The sequence below is a fragment of the Bos taurus genome, chromosome 11, assembly GCF_002263795.3.
Source record: "Bos taurus isolate L1 Dominette 01449 registration number 42190680 breed Hereford chromosome 11, ARS-UCD2.0, whole genome shotgun sequence".
NCBI classification, from domain to species: domain Eukaryota; kingdom Metazoa; phylum Chordata; class Mammalia; order Artiodactyla; family Bovidae; genus Bos; species Bos taurus.
This window is the reverse complement of record NC_037338.1, coordinates 231,091-248,952: the sequence shown is the minus strand read 5'-3', so window position 1 is coordinate 248,952 and position 17,862 is coordinate 231,091. Positions and strand designations below refer to the sequence as shown.

The window sequence follows — 17,862 nt, the reverse complement described above, 5'->3', positions numbered from 1 at the left end:
TGTTCATCCCAAGTTCCATTTACTGGCACCCTGCCCTCACCTGGTATTTCAGATGTTGATGAATGTGTGAGCGCACAGCCTGTGTGCCCCCGGGGGACCGTGTGCATCAACACGGGCGGAGGCTTCCAGTGCGTCAGCCCCGAGTGCCCTGAGGGCAGCAGCAACGTGAGCTATGTGAAGACATCTCCGTTGTGAGTATGACTAGGGCCACCGTCAGCTGAGCGCGTTCACCCTTCACCCAGGCCTCCCCAGGGGTGGGCTGCATTCTTCCTAGATGTTCTCGGGAGAAGGTACAAGTATTTCTGTTGAAACGCACAGCGCTGTGTCTGGCTTCTTGGAGTTTCCGTCTCTTTCCTTTTAGGGTTTGCATTGAATGTGCTGCTGCCCTGGGTAGTAGGAATGATGTTCCTGAGCGCTCCCCTGAGGACAGGGAGGCCACTGGGGGGAAGAGGGCAGTGGTGAGGCTGCCAGGAGGTATGTACGGGACAGATTCGGAAGAGGATCACTTCCTGTGTTCACAGGGTACCTGTACACTTTGCATTATATCGCTCTTCTTTTCTGCTGCTACTAGGAGTTTTGATTTCTAGTAACCTCAGCCCCTCACAGACTTTTTTTTTTCTTCAAAAGGTGAAGACAGGCTTTTAAGGAGAATAACTACAACTATCACAAACAACACATATTTCCTCTGAGAGATAGAGATCACAAGAGCCTTGGCATTGTCTTTAGAATGCACTGACCCAGTGAAGCAGCCCCTTGAATGGCTGTGGGGGCCACAGCAGGTTAGAAGCAGCCAGAAAGCTGGTGGCAGTTATTCACTGAGAGTGAAGACACCAGGGTCTTCCTGCAGTGTCACACCTTGAAGGGACGGAGGGGCCGGTATGTCAGGCCTCGGCAGGCCTCCCTGATGAACAGCCAGAAGTCTGCTTGACCTCCGTAACGGGGATGATCTGAGTCACCAGAATCGCTAAATTGCCTCTGTCTCTTGTGTTGGATGGCGCTAGTGGTAAAGAACCCGCCTGCCAGTGCAGGAGACTTCAGAGACGTGGGTTTGATCCCTGGGTCAGGAAGATCCCCTGGAGCAGGGCATGGCAACCCACTCCAGTATTCTTGCCTGGAGAATTCCATGGACAGAGGAGCCCAGCAGGCCACAGTCCCTGGGGTCGCAAAGAGTCAGACACAACTGAATCAACTTAGCACTCACGCTTGTGTTGAATGAGGTGAAGAAAAAAATAAAAAACTATCAAAGCACTTTCACAGGAGGTTGACTCCACATACCTAAGGAAGGCAGACTGGGGGATGAATGAACACTGGGGGATTCCCTGTAGGCCCAGCAGTGTGGACTCAATGCTTTCCCCGCTGTGGCCCGGGTTCAGGCCCTGGTTGGAGAGCTAAGATCCCTTAAGCCATGCTGCTGCTGCTGCTAAGTCACTTCAGTCGTATCCGACTCTGTGCGACCCCACAGACAGCAGCCCACCAGGCTCCCCCGTCCCTGGGATTGTCCAGGCAAGAACACTGAAGTGGGTTGCCATTTCCTTCTCTAATGCATGAAAGTGAAAAGTGAAAGTGGAAGTCGCTCAGTCGTATCCGACTCTTAGCGACCCCTTGGACTGCAGCCCACCGGGCTCCTCCGTCCATGGGATTTTCCAGGCAAGAGTACTGGAGTGGGGTGCCATTGCCTTCTCCACCTTAAGCCATGAGACACTGTCAAAAAGAAAGAACGAACACTGGGTGTTTAGTAAGCTCACCACATGTGCAGAACCACAATTTAGGATGTCAGCAGCTAACTGCTGGGGTCTCAGTACGCTAGAAGGGGCACCTGGTTTGAATGCTAGCACCATCATTATTGAATCTTTCCAGGCTTTATTTTTCTACAGAAACAGTGAAAGAAAAAGGGCTTCCCTGGTGGCTCAGATGGTAAAGAATCCACCTGCAATGCAGGAGATCTGGGTTTGATCCCTGGGTTGGGAAGATCCCCTGGAGAAGGGAATGACAACCCACTCCAGTTCTGGCCTGGAGAATTCCATGGACAGAGGAGCCTGGTGGGCTATAGTGCAGAGGGTTGCAGAGAGTCCGAAACAGTAGTAATAGCATATTATAGTAGTAATAGCATAGTATGTAAATGGTAGTAATAGCATATATAAACATACACGCACACCCAGATGTACATGGACAGATGGGTCAGGGAAGCACCTTTTCCTGGCCTGACACCAGCCACACTCCCTGGCCTGTGGTTCTGGAGTGCCCGTGTCAAAGAACACATGGCTGGAGGAGTCACTCCAGAGCCTCTTTAGGAAGGCAGGTGGGACAGACCAGCCTGGTCAGAGCAGCCCCTGCTGACTTTCCCCAAGGCTGAGCGTCCCCTACGTTTTGCCTCTCTGTTCCAGCCAGTGTGAGCGGAACCCCTGCCCCATGGACAGCAGGCCCTGCCGCCACATGCCCAAGACAATCTCCTTCCACTACCTGTCTCTGCCTTCCAACCTGAAGACGCCCATCACACTCTTCCGCATGGCCACAGCCTCAGCCCCTGGTCGGCCGGGGCCCAACAGCCTGCGCTTCGGGATCGTGGGTGGGAACAGCCGTGGCCACTTCGTGATGCAGCGCTCAGACCGCCAGACTGGGGAGCTGATTCTGGTCCAGACCTTGGAGGGGCCTCAGACGCTGGAGGTAGACGTCGACATGTCTGAATACCTGGACCGGTCTTTCCAGGCCAGCCACGTGTCCAAGGTCACCATCTTTGTGTCCCCTTATGATTTCTGAGGGGGTTCTGGGGTCACGGGGTGCAGCAGCCTGGGCTCGTTTCTCTTCCGCAGAGACGTAGCTGTGGGCGTGGGCCGCAGCAGACATCTGTCTCCGCCTACCTGTCCCTGTGGCTCTCAGGACAGTGCCGCACGCCATCCCATGGTGCTGAAGTGCAAACCCACAGCCCAAACTATTGCCGTCGTATGTTCTTCTGCTTTACGGCCTCCCATTAGATGATGCACTTTCTCAGATCTTTGTTTCTTTTTAACAGGGGAACGGGCAGCTTGTCAAAATGCTGCACGAGTAGCATTACGAGTTTGAACCAGCTGGGGAGGGAGGAGCTTGTGGCCTGTGTCTGAGATGGTGGCCCAGCGTCTGTATTGTTATTGCAGAGGTTCCGGGCACACTGAGGGTGAATCATGCCCCGTGCTTGTGGCGTGGGGGGCAGGTTCCTGCCACGACTTGGCCCGTTCTTCTGTCTGCACTCCCCTTTGTATCACGCGGCTGGCCTTCTCACCAGAGAGCCACGGCAGGGCTGGACCCCCACGCAGATTCTTCCGGACCAAGGAGCCAGAATTTATGTGCAGATTCTGCCTGAATGAATTCCCTTTTGAGAAACCATATCTCAAAACATAACCTGGTATTATAACTGAAAAAATAAAGTCTGTTGCTCGTCCCTGTCCATCTGGCTTCTCCCTGACCGTGAGCTAGCCCAGTTCTTCCCAGGAGGGGGTACCCAGTCCTCTCCCGTCTAGGCTGGAATAAACTGAGATAAACAAATGAGAAAGGGAACACAGAGGTGATGTAGGATTGCTCTGTCAATAGGAACTTGGCTTGGCTGTGTGGGAGCCTGGTAAGGCAACATCTGCCCACGGAGAGTTTACGAAAACGCTTGCGTCACCATTGGGTCCCGGCTTCCCCAGTTGCCCAGCTGGGAAAAAATCTGCCGGCCAGTGCAGGAGACAAAAGAGACACGGGTTCCATCCCTGGGTTGGGAAGATCCCCTGGAGAAGGAAATGGCACTCCCCCGCCCCCCGCCCAGAGTATTCTCTCCTGGACAATCTCATGGACAGAGGAGACTGGTGGGCTACAGTCCATGGGGTCACAGAGCTGGACAAAACGGAGCACGCATGCATTGCAAACCATTGATTCCAGGGCCCTCCACTCCTGATGGAGGAGCCCAGTGCTGACACCCTCCAGTGACGGAGTTTCGAACACTCTCTCTGGGGCTGGGAGTTGGGGGTGGGGTGGGTGACGGTTCAAAAGACAACTTAGATGCTAGCTGAGTCATCGGGAAATCACGTTCATCCAGGTGAGATTTCATCCCAGATGTCCTGTTGAACAGTTCTTTGTATTGCCCTTGGTGTGAAGTGGCGCCTGAGGGAGAGTGTTGCCAGTTTAGTGATCGAGCCCTACACCAAGGTGGTTCCTAGGACACCTCTCTTTGTATTACGTCAAAGAGTGAAACACAGTCAAGAGTTCCTTCTGATTCTTCTGGGATCAGCTGTGACTTCTCCAGCAACAGAACTTAGGGCCTGCAAATCTGCTTCCTCGTGTTGTTACAGGTCATTGTTACAACTGTCATCCAGGTGGGAGGGGGCTTAGGGCTTAGTGGGAGAATGAATACATGTTATCCGTATGGCTGAGTGCCTTCGCTGTTCATCTGAAACTATCACAACATTGTTAATTGGCTATACCCCAATACAAAATAAAAAGTTCAGAAGGAAAAAAAACCCCTATCATTCCAGGAAAAAAAACAAGAGTTCTTCTCTGGTCGTCCAGTGGTTAAGGCTCCACGCTTCCAAGGGAGGGGTACAGGTTCAATCTCTGGTTGGGGAACTAAGATTCCATGTGCCATGTGGCCAAAAAATAAAAAGATTAAAAAAAAAGAAGAAAACTATCATCCATGGCCTTGTGTCTCCAAATAGTGCTTAATAGGTCAGAAGCCTACCTGTCACCCGATCCCTAGGAGAACGCCAGGTGGGAGGGACCAAGGTGTGGCCATGCTCCTGAAAGCGCAATGTGACAGGTGTGTGGACCTTCCTTCTTGCTGGGGGAGGGCGAGTGGTGCCAGAGGACAAGCTCCTTACCTCCCAGCAGGTAAGGAGTGATTTGGGGGGCTACAGAGCAGATGCCCCCTAATTTGTGTAGGATGACGACATAGGCCAAATCAAAACCCAACATTTCCATCATCACAATCCACCATCATCAAACCTATTTCCCATTTATGAAATGCCATGCTGAGCCCCAGTGCCTACCTATTAATGCCTGCCTGAACCCACTGTCTTGTGGATTATGCCTGGACCTTCCTCTCTGGATGACGTCCTGTTCTTCGCCTCTCTCAACTTTCCCCTATGGAAACCAATTTCTCTATTGCCCATTCATTGCTCCAATCTGTGCTAGGTCAGAATAGCTAGGAGGCTTCCCTGGTGGCTCAGATGGCAAAGAATCTGCCTGCAATGTAGGAGACCTGGGTTCGATCCCTGGGTGGGGATGGTCCCCCTGGAGAAGGAAATGGCAATCCACTCCAGTATTCTTGCCTGGGAAATTCTATGGACAGAGGAGTGTGGTGGGCTACAGTCCATGGGGTCACAAAGAGTTGGACATGACTGAGTGATTAACCTAACAACAGATATTAATTTGCAGCCCTTTTCACGTAATATAGTTTCATATTATTTGGCAGGGGGCTTCTAAAACTTTTTACTAGACATCGTTGCAAACATAGACAAAAGTACAGATAATAGAATGAACTCCATGCGCAAATCAGCAGCTTCAGCAATAGTCTCACAGACAATCTTGTTTCATCTCTGTTCTAATCCCATGCCATGACAATTTTGAAGCAGATCCCGGACTTCACATTTCATCAGTAAATATTTTAGCATGTATATCTAAATGTTCTTATGTATAACCATAAGAACTTAAAAAAAAAAAAAACTATGACCTGGATAACAATCCAATCTAAAAAATCAGCAATAATTCCATAACACCTTTAAATATTTAGTCATTGTTCATGTTTCTGAGTGGCTCATCCTTTTTTGTTTGTTTGTTTGTTTGAATTAGGTCCATTCTCTATAATTTGCTGGTTCACTTCTTAAATCTCTAATCCATAGCAGTGGTTCTCAAACTTTAGCATATACTGGAATAACTTGGAGGCTTGTTAAGAGAGCACTGGGGCTTCCCTGGTGGCTCAGTGGCAAAGAATCCACCTGCCAGTGTAGAAGACACAGATTTGATCCCTGGTCCAGGAAGATGCCATGTGCCTCAGACCAAGTAAGTCCATGAGTCACAACTACTGAGCCTGTGCTCCAGAGCCCGGGAACCACAGCTACTGAGGCCCGCTCACCCCGAGCCCGTGCTGCACACAAGGGGCCACTTGTGGTGAGAAGCCCGTACACTGCAACGAAGAGTAGCTCCCACTCACGGCAACTAGAGAAAAGCCAGTGCAGCAGCGGAGACACGGCACCGCCAAAAATAAACAAAAACTCTAAAAAAATCCATTTTATTAAGTAAAACCAAACAAACCCCGAGTACTGGGTCCTTTGTCCTGAGTACTCCTCAGGGTCTAGGTTTTCTTGAGTGCATCTCTGTAGCTTCTTTTAACATGGCCCTCTGTCCTCTCTTCCCTGGTGGCTCAGTGGTAAAGCATCTGCCTGCAATGTAGGAGACCTGGGTTCAATCCCTGAGTTGGGAAGATCCCCTGGAGAAGGGAATGGCTACTGACTCCAGTACTCTTGCCTGGAGAATTCCATGGACAGACGAGCCTGGCGGGCTACAGTCTATGGGGTTGCAAAAGGTTAGACGTGACTGAGTGACTTACACTTTCACTTTTCTGTCCTCTCTATTTTTATATGTCAGTAGTTATAGCTAGAAATTCAATTAGAGTGCAGTTAGGTTAATTCTCACAGGACTGCTCTATTGGCGCTGACAGGTATTTCCAGTGGGAGCCGTATTATCCCTGGTTGCCTCTTTTTCCTGATGTCAGCAGCTCCTGATAATTATTGCACAGATCCACTACTTCCTTAGTGCAAATAATATTGCAAATAATATTCTAGTGCTATTGTTCATTAGTGGCATATCTTCTAAGGAGAAATTTCCTTTCTTTGGTTATTTGGCTACCCTGCGGCTTGGTTTGTATAGGAAAGATTGGATAGGATTTTCTTAATGTTTTTTTTCCCCCCTATTCTTTTTCTTCCTTTTTTATTTGGCTGCATTTCAAGGCATGCAGAACTTCCCCAATCAGGAATCGAACCTGCATCCCCTGCAGTGGAAGCAGAGTCTTAAACACTGGAAAGCAAAGTCTTAAACAGTAGACCATTGGGAAGCCCAAGACGATGAATTTTTTACTTTTTCCCCCTTGTCAGTTTCCAAAGTGGTTCCCTAGCATCTTTCTAAGCTTTCCAGTGAGTGTTGTTTTCTTCTTGGATATATTATGAACTCGTGGCTTAGACATATTTGACATATGCTTCAATCTATAGACGTTATTGGAGAAGGCAATGGCACCCCACTCCAGTACTCTTCCCTGGAAAATCCCATGGTCGGAGGAGCCTGGTAGGCTGCAGTCCATGGGGTCGCGAAGAGTCGGACATGACTAAGCGACTTCACTTTCACTTTTCACTTTCATGCATTGGAGAAGGAAATGGCAACTCACTCCAGTGTTCTTGCCTGGAGAATCCCAGGGATGGCGGAGCCTGGTGGGCTGCCGTCTATGGGGTCGCAGAGTCAGACACGACTGAAGCGACTTAGCAGCAGCAGCAGCAGCAGCATAGATGTTATTATCTTTACTGTCACTCAAATTGTCCCATTTGGCCTTTGGGAACTACTTCAAGTTGACTAATTCTTTTTGACATGACTCAACTGGTCTAATCCACTCCAGTATTCTTGCCTGGAGAATCCCATGGACAGAGGAGCCTGGTGGGCTACAGTCCGTGGGGTCAAAGAGTCGGACACGACTGAGGGACTAACACACACTGGTCTTTGGTAATTTTGTAGTTATCTTGCAGGACAAGATGTTCCACACTTGTCTCATTTGTTTTATGCTCCAGCCTGAAGTCATTCATCTCCCCTCCCCCCCCCACCCCCCCATCCCACCCCGGGATGCGTCCATGTTCTTCCAGTGGAGCATGGTCATTAGATCCAAATCTGAGCGTAAGGAGAGCTCGTTGGTAGTGGTTTAGTCATTGCTTCTTGGTTTTAGTGAGTACAGCTGGGAAACAGGTACTATCCATTTTTTTAAAGAAACTCTACGTTAGTTTATACTGATACTCCCAATTCAACTCAAGACTACAGGGTTTTTAATGTAACTTCATTGATCTTACATCTGCTCTTCTTTCTGTCATTCGGAAGACCTTCTCAAAAATGACCAAAATAATTACGTTGTTGTTCAGTCACTCAGTCCTGTCCGACTTTTTGCAACTCACGGACTGCAGCCCGCAGGCTTCCCAGTCCCTCACCATCTCCCAGAGTCTGCCCAGGTTTATGTCCATTGCATTGGTGGTGCCATCCAGCCATCTCATCCTCAGACACACCCTTCTTCTTCTACCCTTAGTCTTTCCCAGCATCAGGGACTTTTTAAACCCTCAGGATAACAATGCCAAAATTATCACGAAAAAATTACTGAAAAAGGTAAGATTTTTCTTTTGCAGTTTTTTTTTTGTCCTTAGGGTTTATGATATTGAGGATGAACAATCAAATAACTTGGAATAGCTCCTCTCTCTGTGGTTTGGCCCAAGCATGAATCAGGGTTAGGGTTATTCACTTTGCTTTTGCTTCCATTTTTAGATTTTTTTCATTTTCATTTTTAAAAGTTGTGTAAACTATTTACATGATTATAAAGTCAAATCCACAAAATGAGCTGTAATCAAAGCTGTCTATATCCTAACATTGTCCCCTTCCCCCTATGTCCTCCTTCTATCATAATCAAGTTTTTTCCACTTTACCCTTCCATTTAAAAACATATAAACACACGATAAATGATAGCATACTAATTCACTTAACACTTGCCCTGATCTTGGTTTTTTCCCCCTTAATGATATATTGAATATGAATCCATAGAACCAGATAGAATGTTCTATAAAATGCTGCTTTATGAAGACGTATTTATTCAACCAGTCACCCTTGACTGACATTTGGCTTCTGTCTAGTCTGTTGCTATTTAAACACTGCAGCAATACCCGCTTGTCTCTGTGCGTTTTTGCCTTTTTATCTCTAGGGCCGGTTTCCCTGGTGGCACAGTGGTAAAGAATCCACCTGCCAACGCAGGAGACACGGATTCGATCCCTGGGTCGGGAAGATCCTCTGGAGAAGGAAATGGCAACCCACTCAGTATTCTTGCCTGGAGAATCCCATGAACAAAGGAGCCCCACAGTCCCTGGGGTCGCAAAGAGTCGGACATGACTGAGCGAACACGCAACAGGCACAGGCAGGCGCCTGTTCTCCCACCTCTGTGCACTTCTGCCCCCTTGTGGCTGGGTCGCAGTATCACAGAGTTCTCTCCCCTCCAAGCTGGCATCTCCACTCAGGTGGAGGCCCCCCTGACAGCGCAGGTGAACTGCTGGCACACAATGTGCGCGGCATGAGCAAAATATGGTCCCAAGCCACAGAGAGTTTATTTTAAATTTTATGTATTTATTTTTGGTCGCATTGGGTCTTCGTTGCTGTATGCCAGTTTTCTCTAGTTGCGGCGAGCGGTGGCTTCACTTGCTGCCAATCACAGGCTCTAGGCATGCGAGCTCAGTAGTTGCTCCACTGCATGTGGGGTCTTCCCAGACCCGGAACCAAACCCGTGTCCCCTGCACTGGCCGGCGGATTCCTATCCATTGTACCCCCAGGGAAGTCCCACAGAGATTTTAGAGTTGTTACTCCAGCATAACTATCCTGACAACGCAGAGCGAGAAAAAAATAAGGAGGAATCCCTCCATCACTAACAATGAGATCATGCTACGGGTTGAAGGATGGCATGCACTCAACTCCTTATACCTGCTTTATACCAAACAGAAAAACCACACGCACAAGTGATATCTTACATTGCAAAACTGGGCTACAATGGTAGGTCTCAAAGTCTCGGGTAGGTTTCCTGGCAACATGGAAGAAACTGCAATGAAAGTCTGCACACCATAACAGATAGTAGCCTCCTGATTGCTGCAATTAGAGAAAGCCTGCATGCAGCAGTGAAGACCCACCACAGTCAAAAATAAAATAAATTTTAAAATCTTAAAAAAAAGAGAAAGCCCTCAGGTGTCTGGAGTCCAATGTACCGAGATGAAATTCCATTTTTTAAAAAAAGTGATAAAAACAATCACCTCCTTCATGAAATTCCTGCTAAACTGAGAGAAAACCATTTTGCAGTGAATGCAGAGTCACGCTGGGGACATTCAGGAGGCTAATTTCAAACACTGTGGCCTTTTTTCTTTTTACAAAAGAGAAGTTGGTTGATTTTATAACTAGCAGTGACATAATTCTACTTATTTCAGCAGTCGGAGCTGAAACAAGCAGCTCAATCAGCATATTTCATAAATATTTCATAAATTCATTGACTCCAGGGATATGGAAGGAATTTGGACTCTTAATCCCAACCCTGAATTACTAGGCTAGAAGACTGGACACGGAATCAAAACCATTCTCCCCTCAGGGTCTGCAGGACCAAAAACTTCCTCTCTGAACCCTCATCCCCCGCTTCCCCACAGTCCCTACCTGGCCCCCCCCCGCCCCCACCATCTCTCCAGCAAGATTCCTACAGAAGGACCTCTCTGGTGGCTCAGTGGTAAAGAATCTGCCTGCCAATGCAGGAGACATGGGTTCAGTCCTTGATCTGGGGAGATCCGAAGTCGCAGAGCAACTAAGCCTGGGGGCCACAATTGCGGAGCCTGGGCTCTAGAGACCAGGAGCTGCAGCTGCTGAAGCCCACATGCCCTAGAGCTCATGTTCAACAAGAGAAGCCCGTGCACCACAACTAGTGAAAAGCCTGTGCAGCAACGAAGACCCGGCACAGCTTTAAGTAAATAAAATCATATATATATATATATATATAAAGATTCCTACAGCAGAAGGCGAAGAAGCCCTTCCCCTTACAGTGAGGCCTCAGAAGTCCCTTCTCTGTGGTCTTCGTGAATGAAACCGCTGTCACTCACATCAGGGGCAAGTGAAGGACCAGATAAAGTCGGGTTCTGCCCTAAAAACGACTGCAAGGCCTGCATTTCCTTTTCCTCGGGTACACACAGAAGGGGAACACAATTCATAATCTTGACCAAAGTGAGAGGGACTTCCCTAGTGGGCCAGTGGTTAAGACTCGGCAGCTCCATGCTTCCAGTGTGGGGGAGACAGGTTTGAGCCCTAGTTGGAGAATTAAGATCCCCCATAAAGTGGGGCATGGCCAATATATATGTGTGTGTGTGAATCAAAAGACAAATGGACGGGAATTCTTCAGAGGGTTCCTGGGAAGTCAGGGCCTTCCTGGAATCTGAGAAACAACCTTGCCAAGCCCACGGACATCACTGTACACAGCACCTACTGGCTACTTGACAGGCAGACAGGTCACTTCCTAGGATTGCTCCACCTCTCATTTGCCACAGTTTCTCCTTGGTTAAGAGGGAAAAACTGCTTGGCTGTCAGCCAGCCTCGCGGGGAAACCAAGAACGCAAACAGAAGCAAGAGCTTCTGTGGCTTTTCCAAACATGCTGCTCCGGGACTTACACCACCCAGAAACTGCACCCATTCAGATGTGAGCATCACAAACTGCCTAAGCATAAACTTCCAACACCTGCTCACTCCCAGAGACCAGACCACCAGTTTGTCCAGCAACTCTGTGCTTGACAAAATCTGCCCCACCCCAGGACTGACTCAAAAACTCTTGTTGGGCTTCCCTGATGCTCCAGTGGTTAAGAATCCACCTGCAAGTATGGGGGACACAGGTTCAATCCCTGGTCTGGGAGGATCCCACATGCCTTGGGGCAGCTAAGTCAGTATGTGCCAATTTCAGAATATCAGGGAGGGCACCCCTGAAACCAGAGAAAATTTGGGTGAGGCCTCAGAAGAGAGGGTCCTTCGTGCAGCTCAATCTTGTTACAGCCACGGTACCTTGTGAGATTTTTTTTTTTTAATTTATTCATTTTTGGCTGTGCTCAGTCTCCACTGCTGCACGAGTTTTTCTCTAGACGCAGTGAGCGGGGGCCACGCTCTAGTTGTGGCATGCAGATTTTTCACCGTGGTGGCTTCTCTAGTTGCAGAGCACAGGCTGTAGGGCACTTGGGCTTCAGTAGTTGTGGTTCCCAGGCTCAGTAGCGGTGGTGAACGGGCTTCGTTGTTCCAGCGCATGTGGGATCTTCCTGGATCAGGGATTGAACCCACGTCTCCTGCACTGGCAAGCAGAGTCCTTACCACTGAGCCACCAGGGAAGCCCTCTTGCTGAGATCTGCCAGAACCAAGGCCATGGGGAGCAGCCACCTCCCCATCTGTTCCAGGGTGCTCCCTTCCCCATCTTGCCCTCTAGTCCCCCACCTGGAGGGGCCTGCATATCCCATTCAAAAGTCAAGGTCACTTCTACCTTTTTTTTTTTTTTGGTGCAGATTTAGCTGGAGGGTGCATCCCCAAGAATTCAGCCCGGCAGAGCTGATGGCAGTCTTGCAGGAGGCCGGGCAGCTTTCTGTTTCCTGAGGGGCAGCTCACATCACCTCCGCAGCTTGGGGAGAACATAGAACCCTTCACGGCCACACAAGGACAGCCATTCAGCCCCCGAGACAATCAGGAATTCACTGGGACTAGGTTTTCCTTCTTTTCACACCGAAGTGACCGTTTTATATGTCTTTGGCTGAAAAAGGAGCATTTCTGTTGAATCTGGATTCACCAAACTGTGCTCCGCGACATGAGGAAGTTGAAATTGGCTTACGGTCCTTGGGTACACAGAAAGGCTGGTGTGTCAGCAGATACGGGCTGAATCACGAATTTGTTCAGGAAGTCCAAGATTAAGTCCAGTTTATATTATTATGTAACAAGCTTACCTGCCAAGCAACACATCCAGGCAAATAAATTTAAAATATTTTTGTGCAGGATACAGCTGGGATTCAAAACTTGTATTTACTTAAGACTTGTGTGAATGGTAAATAAGGCCACTTCTGTGGAACCCCTGAAAAAGGCAGTTTAAATATCTGGAGCAGGAGTGAAGGCCTTACCCACTCAGAAATAAGGAACATCAGGCTGGAAAGGTGAGTTCCTGGACCGCCAGGCAGGAAAGGGCGATTCTGAAATAAAAGACTAGAAGATGGGACACCTGCAGTCTTCATACCAGGCAAAGATAAGCATTTCTAAAGTGCAGACATGGGGGAAAAAAGATGTCAAACAATACTTAATAGTGAACTGTTGTCATCACTCCTGAAAGGACAGACAAAGGATCTCTGCAATCTACTGCTTAATAAAAAGTATGAGAGGACAATGACCAAAACAGTGAAAATTAAATTTTTTTTCAGAATTCTGGAAATTAAAGGCTTACACAATTCAAAGAGAATCTTACTTGAGAAAAACAGCTGAAAGGACTTCCCTGGAGTCCAGTGGTTGAGACTCCGTGCTTCCAATGCAGGGGATATAGGTTCAATCGCTGGTTGGGGAACCAAGATCCCACATGCCATGTGGCACAGCCAAAAAAAGAAAAAATAGCTGAATCTGGGTAAAATGTCTTGTGGCAATGACTCGCCCTAATCTCACTCTTCTCTCCCCAGCAGCCTTGAAGATCGAGAGCTCCCAAAATAACAACTGAAATCCAGTATGCAGTCTCAAGACCAGGCAGAGATGGTGATGCATGCTGTCACATTCCGCTCTTGAACCCATGGACCGCAGCCCGCCAGACTCCTGTGTCCATGGGATCCTCCAGGCAAGAATACTGGAGTGGGCTGTCATGCCCTCCTCCAGGGGATCTTCCTGACCCAGGGATTGAACCCACGCCTCTTATGTCTCCTGTATTAGCAGGTGGGTTCTTTTACCACTAGGGCCACCTGGGAATGTCCTAGTCTGTTTTAAGGATTCATCTCATTAGTTACAGCCCACCTGGAATCATCTTCCTTTCGATGAACTCAGAACCAACTGATCGGAGATCTTAATGGAGGGTTATGCAGGGTGTTTACACTGGGGTCAAAAATTTTGGGAGCCACCTTAGAATACCGCCTCCCCCATTTTCAAACTGAAATGTTGGTAACTTAATAAAAGCCACCATTTTTAATGTACCAGTAAGAAAAACTAATAGTCAATGAAAATGTGATATTCCATCAGCTGTAAAGTACATCCCGATTTCAGAGATGCTGGCTGTGAAAGAAAGCACGCTTGTTTCTTACTGTTTCTCACTGTGCTGCCTACAGGAGCTGACGTGGTGAACAGTCTAGGTGAGGACAGTGGTGGGTGAGGACTCGTGGCCTCTGGATCAACAAATAGTTTATTTTTGGGTCACGTGGATTAGCTTGTCTTTGACTGTAGGTAACATAAAGCCTAAATCAAAATGGTCTAAACAGTAAAGAGAATATATGATTTCACATGGCATGACATGAAATCTCAATGTTGGCTGTCTCCGCTTTTAAGGGTCGTGAATTCCATGGCTCAGTTGTTCTCAAGGACCCAGGTTCCTCCCAACTCTCTTCTCTGTCATCTTCCACTGGCTAGCTGGCTCCCCTTGAGATCCTAAGACAGCTGTATCTGTTCTGGGTGTCTGTTTCGACACGGCAACATCTAGTTCCTTACCAAGTATCTCAAGAAATGGTAGCTTTTCCAGGAGTGCAGCAGAGGACCTGACTTTGTATTTCAAGCTTAATTCAACTAATGGCAAGAACGACTTTTCCATTAGTTGTTGACACCAGTAGTATTCAACCTTGGTTGTGCTGTTGAGTCATCTGAGAGCTACTGAAAAAACCTCAGGTTCACACATCCCAGGCTTCCCTCCAAAACTCCAAAATCACAATTTCTGCCTGGAGTGGGCCCCACGCATCAGTATTTTTTTAACCCCTGAATGGTCGTGTTTATCAGTGAACCGAGGTAACGGTGCTGGACGTCAGGAATCCTATTAAGACCGGGCACAGGTAATCCAACACTCTTGCCCCTGAAATTACTGAAGTTCTACAATTGGGTCAACACATTGGAAGACTACGCTGTCATTCAGTTACTAAGCCACGTCCAACTCTTGCGACCCAGCAGACTGCAGCACGTCAGGTTTCCCTGTCCTTTACTATCTCCCTGAGTTTGTTGAAACTCATGTCCATGGAGTCTGTGATGCCATCCAACCATCTCATCCTCTGTCGTCCCCTTCTCTTCCTGCCTTCAATCTTTCCCAGCATCAGGGTCTTTTCCAATGAGTCGGCTCTTCGCATCAGGTGGCCAGAGTATTGAAGCTTCAGCTTCAGTATCAGCCCTTCCAATGAATATTCAGGTTGATTTCCTTTAGAACTGACTGGTTTGATCTCCTTGCTGTCCAAGGGACTCTTAAGAGTCTTTGCCAGCACCACAGTTCGAAAGCATCAGTTCTTCGGCGCTTAGCCTTCTTTATGGTTCAACTCTCACATACGTACATGATTACAGGAAAAACCACAGCTTGGACTATACAGACCTTGATCAGCAAAGGGATGTCGCTGCTTTTTAATATGCTGTCTAGGTTTGTCATAGCTTTTCTTCCAAGGAGCAAGGGTCTTTTAATTTCATGGCTGGAAGACTACACACTTTACTTATATTGTCTCACCAACTGACAAACCCTGAGTTTTGCTGTCGTGTGTCTTTTAGTAACTGATTGCAAAAAAGTTCTATGAAATATCACAAAGGATCTTAGAAATGAGAAATCTGTTCACGTTCCACTCAGCAATTTCCATAATGAAGACCTATGTGAGAATTTTTTATGAAACTATTATTAAACAGTTAGATTTTATACCTTTTCTCCTTCCTGAAAATAAGAGGTAAACAGATAATCACTTCATCGTTTTTGTTTGGGCTCTAAAAAAAGATCAGTGATAGGGTTGTCCTGGTGGTCTAATGGGTAAGATTTCATGCCCCTACTGCAGGGGGCACCAGTTCGATTCCTGCTCAGGGAACTAAAATTCTGCATGCTGTGCAACATGGCCAAAAAAAAAAAAAAAAAAATCAGAGATACATTTAACACAGCTGTAACCATGCAGACCAAACGATGTGTTAATCCATGTACAGTTTCCGCCATTACAACTTTTTTGTTTATTATTTCCCCTGGTTGATTTTTTAATTATGGTTTTTTTATGAGCCTTCCTAGTGGCTCAGATGGTAAAGAATCTGCCTGCAACGCAGCAGACCTGGGTTCGATACCTGAGTCATGAAGATCTACAGCTATGGTTTTATTATACATGTACTTGCTTGTAAGTGCTTCAAGGGTCAGTGAGATTCATCAGTAATTTACAGGAGGAAGCCAAGCGGAGCAGCAGTGGCTGTGGGCACTTCAGCCTGCTGATGCCCAGGCTTCAGAGTGCTTAAAACCGGGCAAACAGACCCTGATTCAAGGTACAACAGAGCAGAGGCCTGACTGCGGCAGTGCCTTGGAAAACCTGCTCTAACTGGGGAAAAGAGAAGCAAGTGGAAACTGGAGGCTGGAGACCAGCTGAAAATGGCTCTAGGAACCCCCATGCAAGCGACCCACTGCCTGAGGCTGGTCTAGGTGCACAGGGCACATCTGCGAATACGTCTCTCCTTCAGGTTGACTTGACGCCACAAGTTAAGATTCCCCTGACACAGAGATGCTTGCCTCTTCAAAATAATAATAATAGTTGTAGCTATTTAAATTCCTGTGACTCTCAGTCCCTCCAACCTCCGCTTGGGCTTCTAAGTTCAGAGGTGAGGTGGGCACTGCCTCTTTGAAAACAAATACTTTTTTCTTATACATAAACTTTATATGTGTATTTAAACTAGACAATACATAAAGAAAAAATTGTTAAAAACTGTCATAGAAGATTAAATACAAGTATTTTCAAGGCTCATGAAAAGAGAGAAAGTATAAGCTAAATATTTTTCTTTCTTTTCTAAGCAATGGATCCCATTATCCACCTCAAAAGGTTTTGAGGCTTAAATTATAAAAAGTCAAACAGTACTGAATAAAATAGCCCAGCGCCTGCACATGCTAAGTATGTGCTCATGTTCGCTTACTGTACAATAGCCAGTGTGAGCTTACATACAGGTTGGCCAAACGTCGCTTCTACCACTGCCCAAGCCAAGATCTTGAATTCAACTGTGTGTGAGCTTTAAAGAAGATATAAAATGTCAATTCTACAGGTAACATAACCACTCTATTGAACAATGTCATTAAGTTACAGAAGGTTCTTATAACGAACCTTGTTAAAGCATCGACTCAGCGTTTCTCCCATGTGGCTTCCTATGGGTGATTCTAGTGCTTTCTCTTTCCCTCCTCCCCATCACAGCCATGGAGTGAGCCTGGCAGACAGCAGTGGGAGCTGAGAGATGACCTGCTCTCAGCTCACAGACTCCCCATGCTAAGTGCCCAGGACCCATCCTTGTTTCCTCCTTTCTCAGGTCTTGTCTGATACACCTCTGCTTGAGTATATTCAATTTCCTTTCTGGCTTTTATGGGATTAGGTTACAACCAAAATAATTCTGACTCATATTTTCAAACAGGGCTTTGCTAACAAGCGTCACTAACGCTGGCCTCTACTGTACACAGCACGTTAGCGATCCTATTACATATAATGATGATCGTTTCAGTTTCACTGTATTTTTCTAATAATAATCAGTACTACTAAACAAAAGTACATGCTTAGAAGCTTATTATTTGTGCTTGGAAAATTCTGTATTTGAATATTATATTAAGATATCACCACACTCCTAAACTTTACATTCTACTGCAGTTTATGAACTAATGAGAAAGATAACCATTCTACTATCTTATCGACAAAAGATTTAGGAACTCCAGGCTTAAGAATGGCATAGCAGAAGCCCCGGCCGTCGCTCCGTGGCGTGCTCCCTGCCCGCTCTGCTCTCGCCCGGCCGGTCGCTGGCTGGGGAACGGTGTCGGCGCGCACCCCCGGCCCGCCAAGCTCCGTCCCGCCCTTGCGCCAGGGCAGCAGAGCGCGAGAGGCTGTGAGGCAGCCAGGGAACGAAATGTCATCACTGGAATTTCTATTAAAAAAA

The 17,862-nt window shown here is 47.3% G+C and overlaps 1 protein-coding gene across 1 annotated transcript in view; it reads left to right on the top strand.

Annotated features, from left to right (window-relative positions):
* The window catches only part of FBLN7 (fibulin 7), a 57,044-nt gene extending 53,623 nt beyond the window's left edge, over positions 1–3,421 (top strand). Inside the window, exons 7-8 of the mRNA XM_002691125.6 lie at positions 53–191; positions 2,385–3,421. Coding sequence (XP_002691171.2) covers positions 53–191; positions 2,385–2,757 — 512 coding nt within the window. The 3' untranslated portion in view covers positions 2,758–3,421. The remainder of the gene's footprint in view (positions 1–52; positions 192–2,384) is intronic.
* Positions 3,422–17,862: the final 14,441 nt, after the last annotated feature.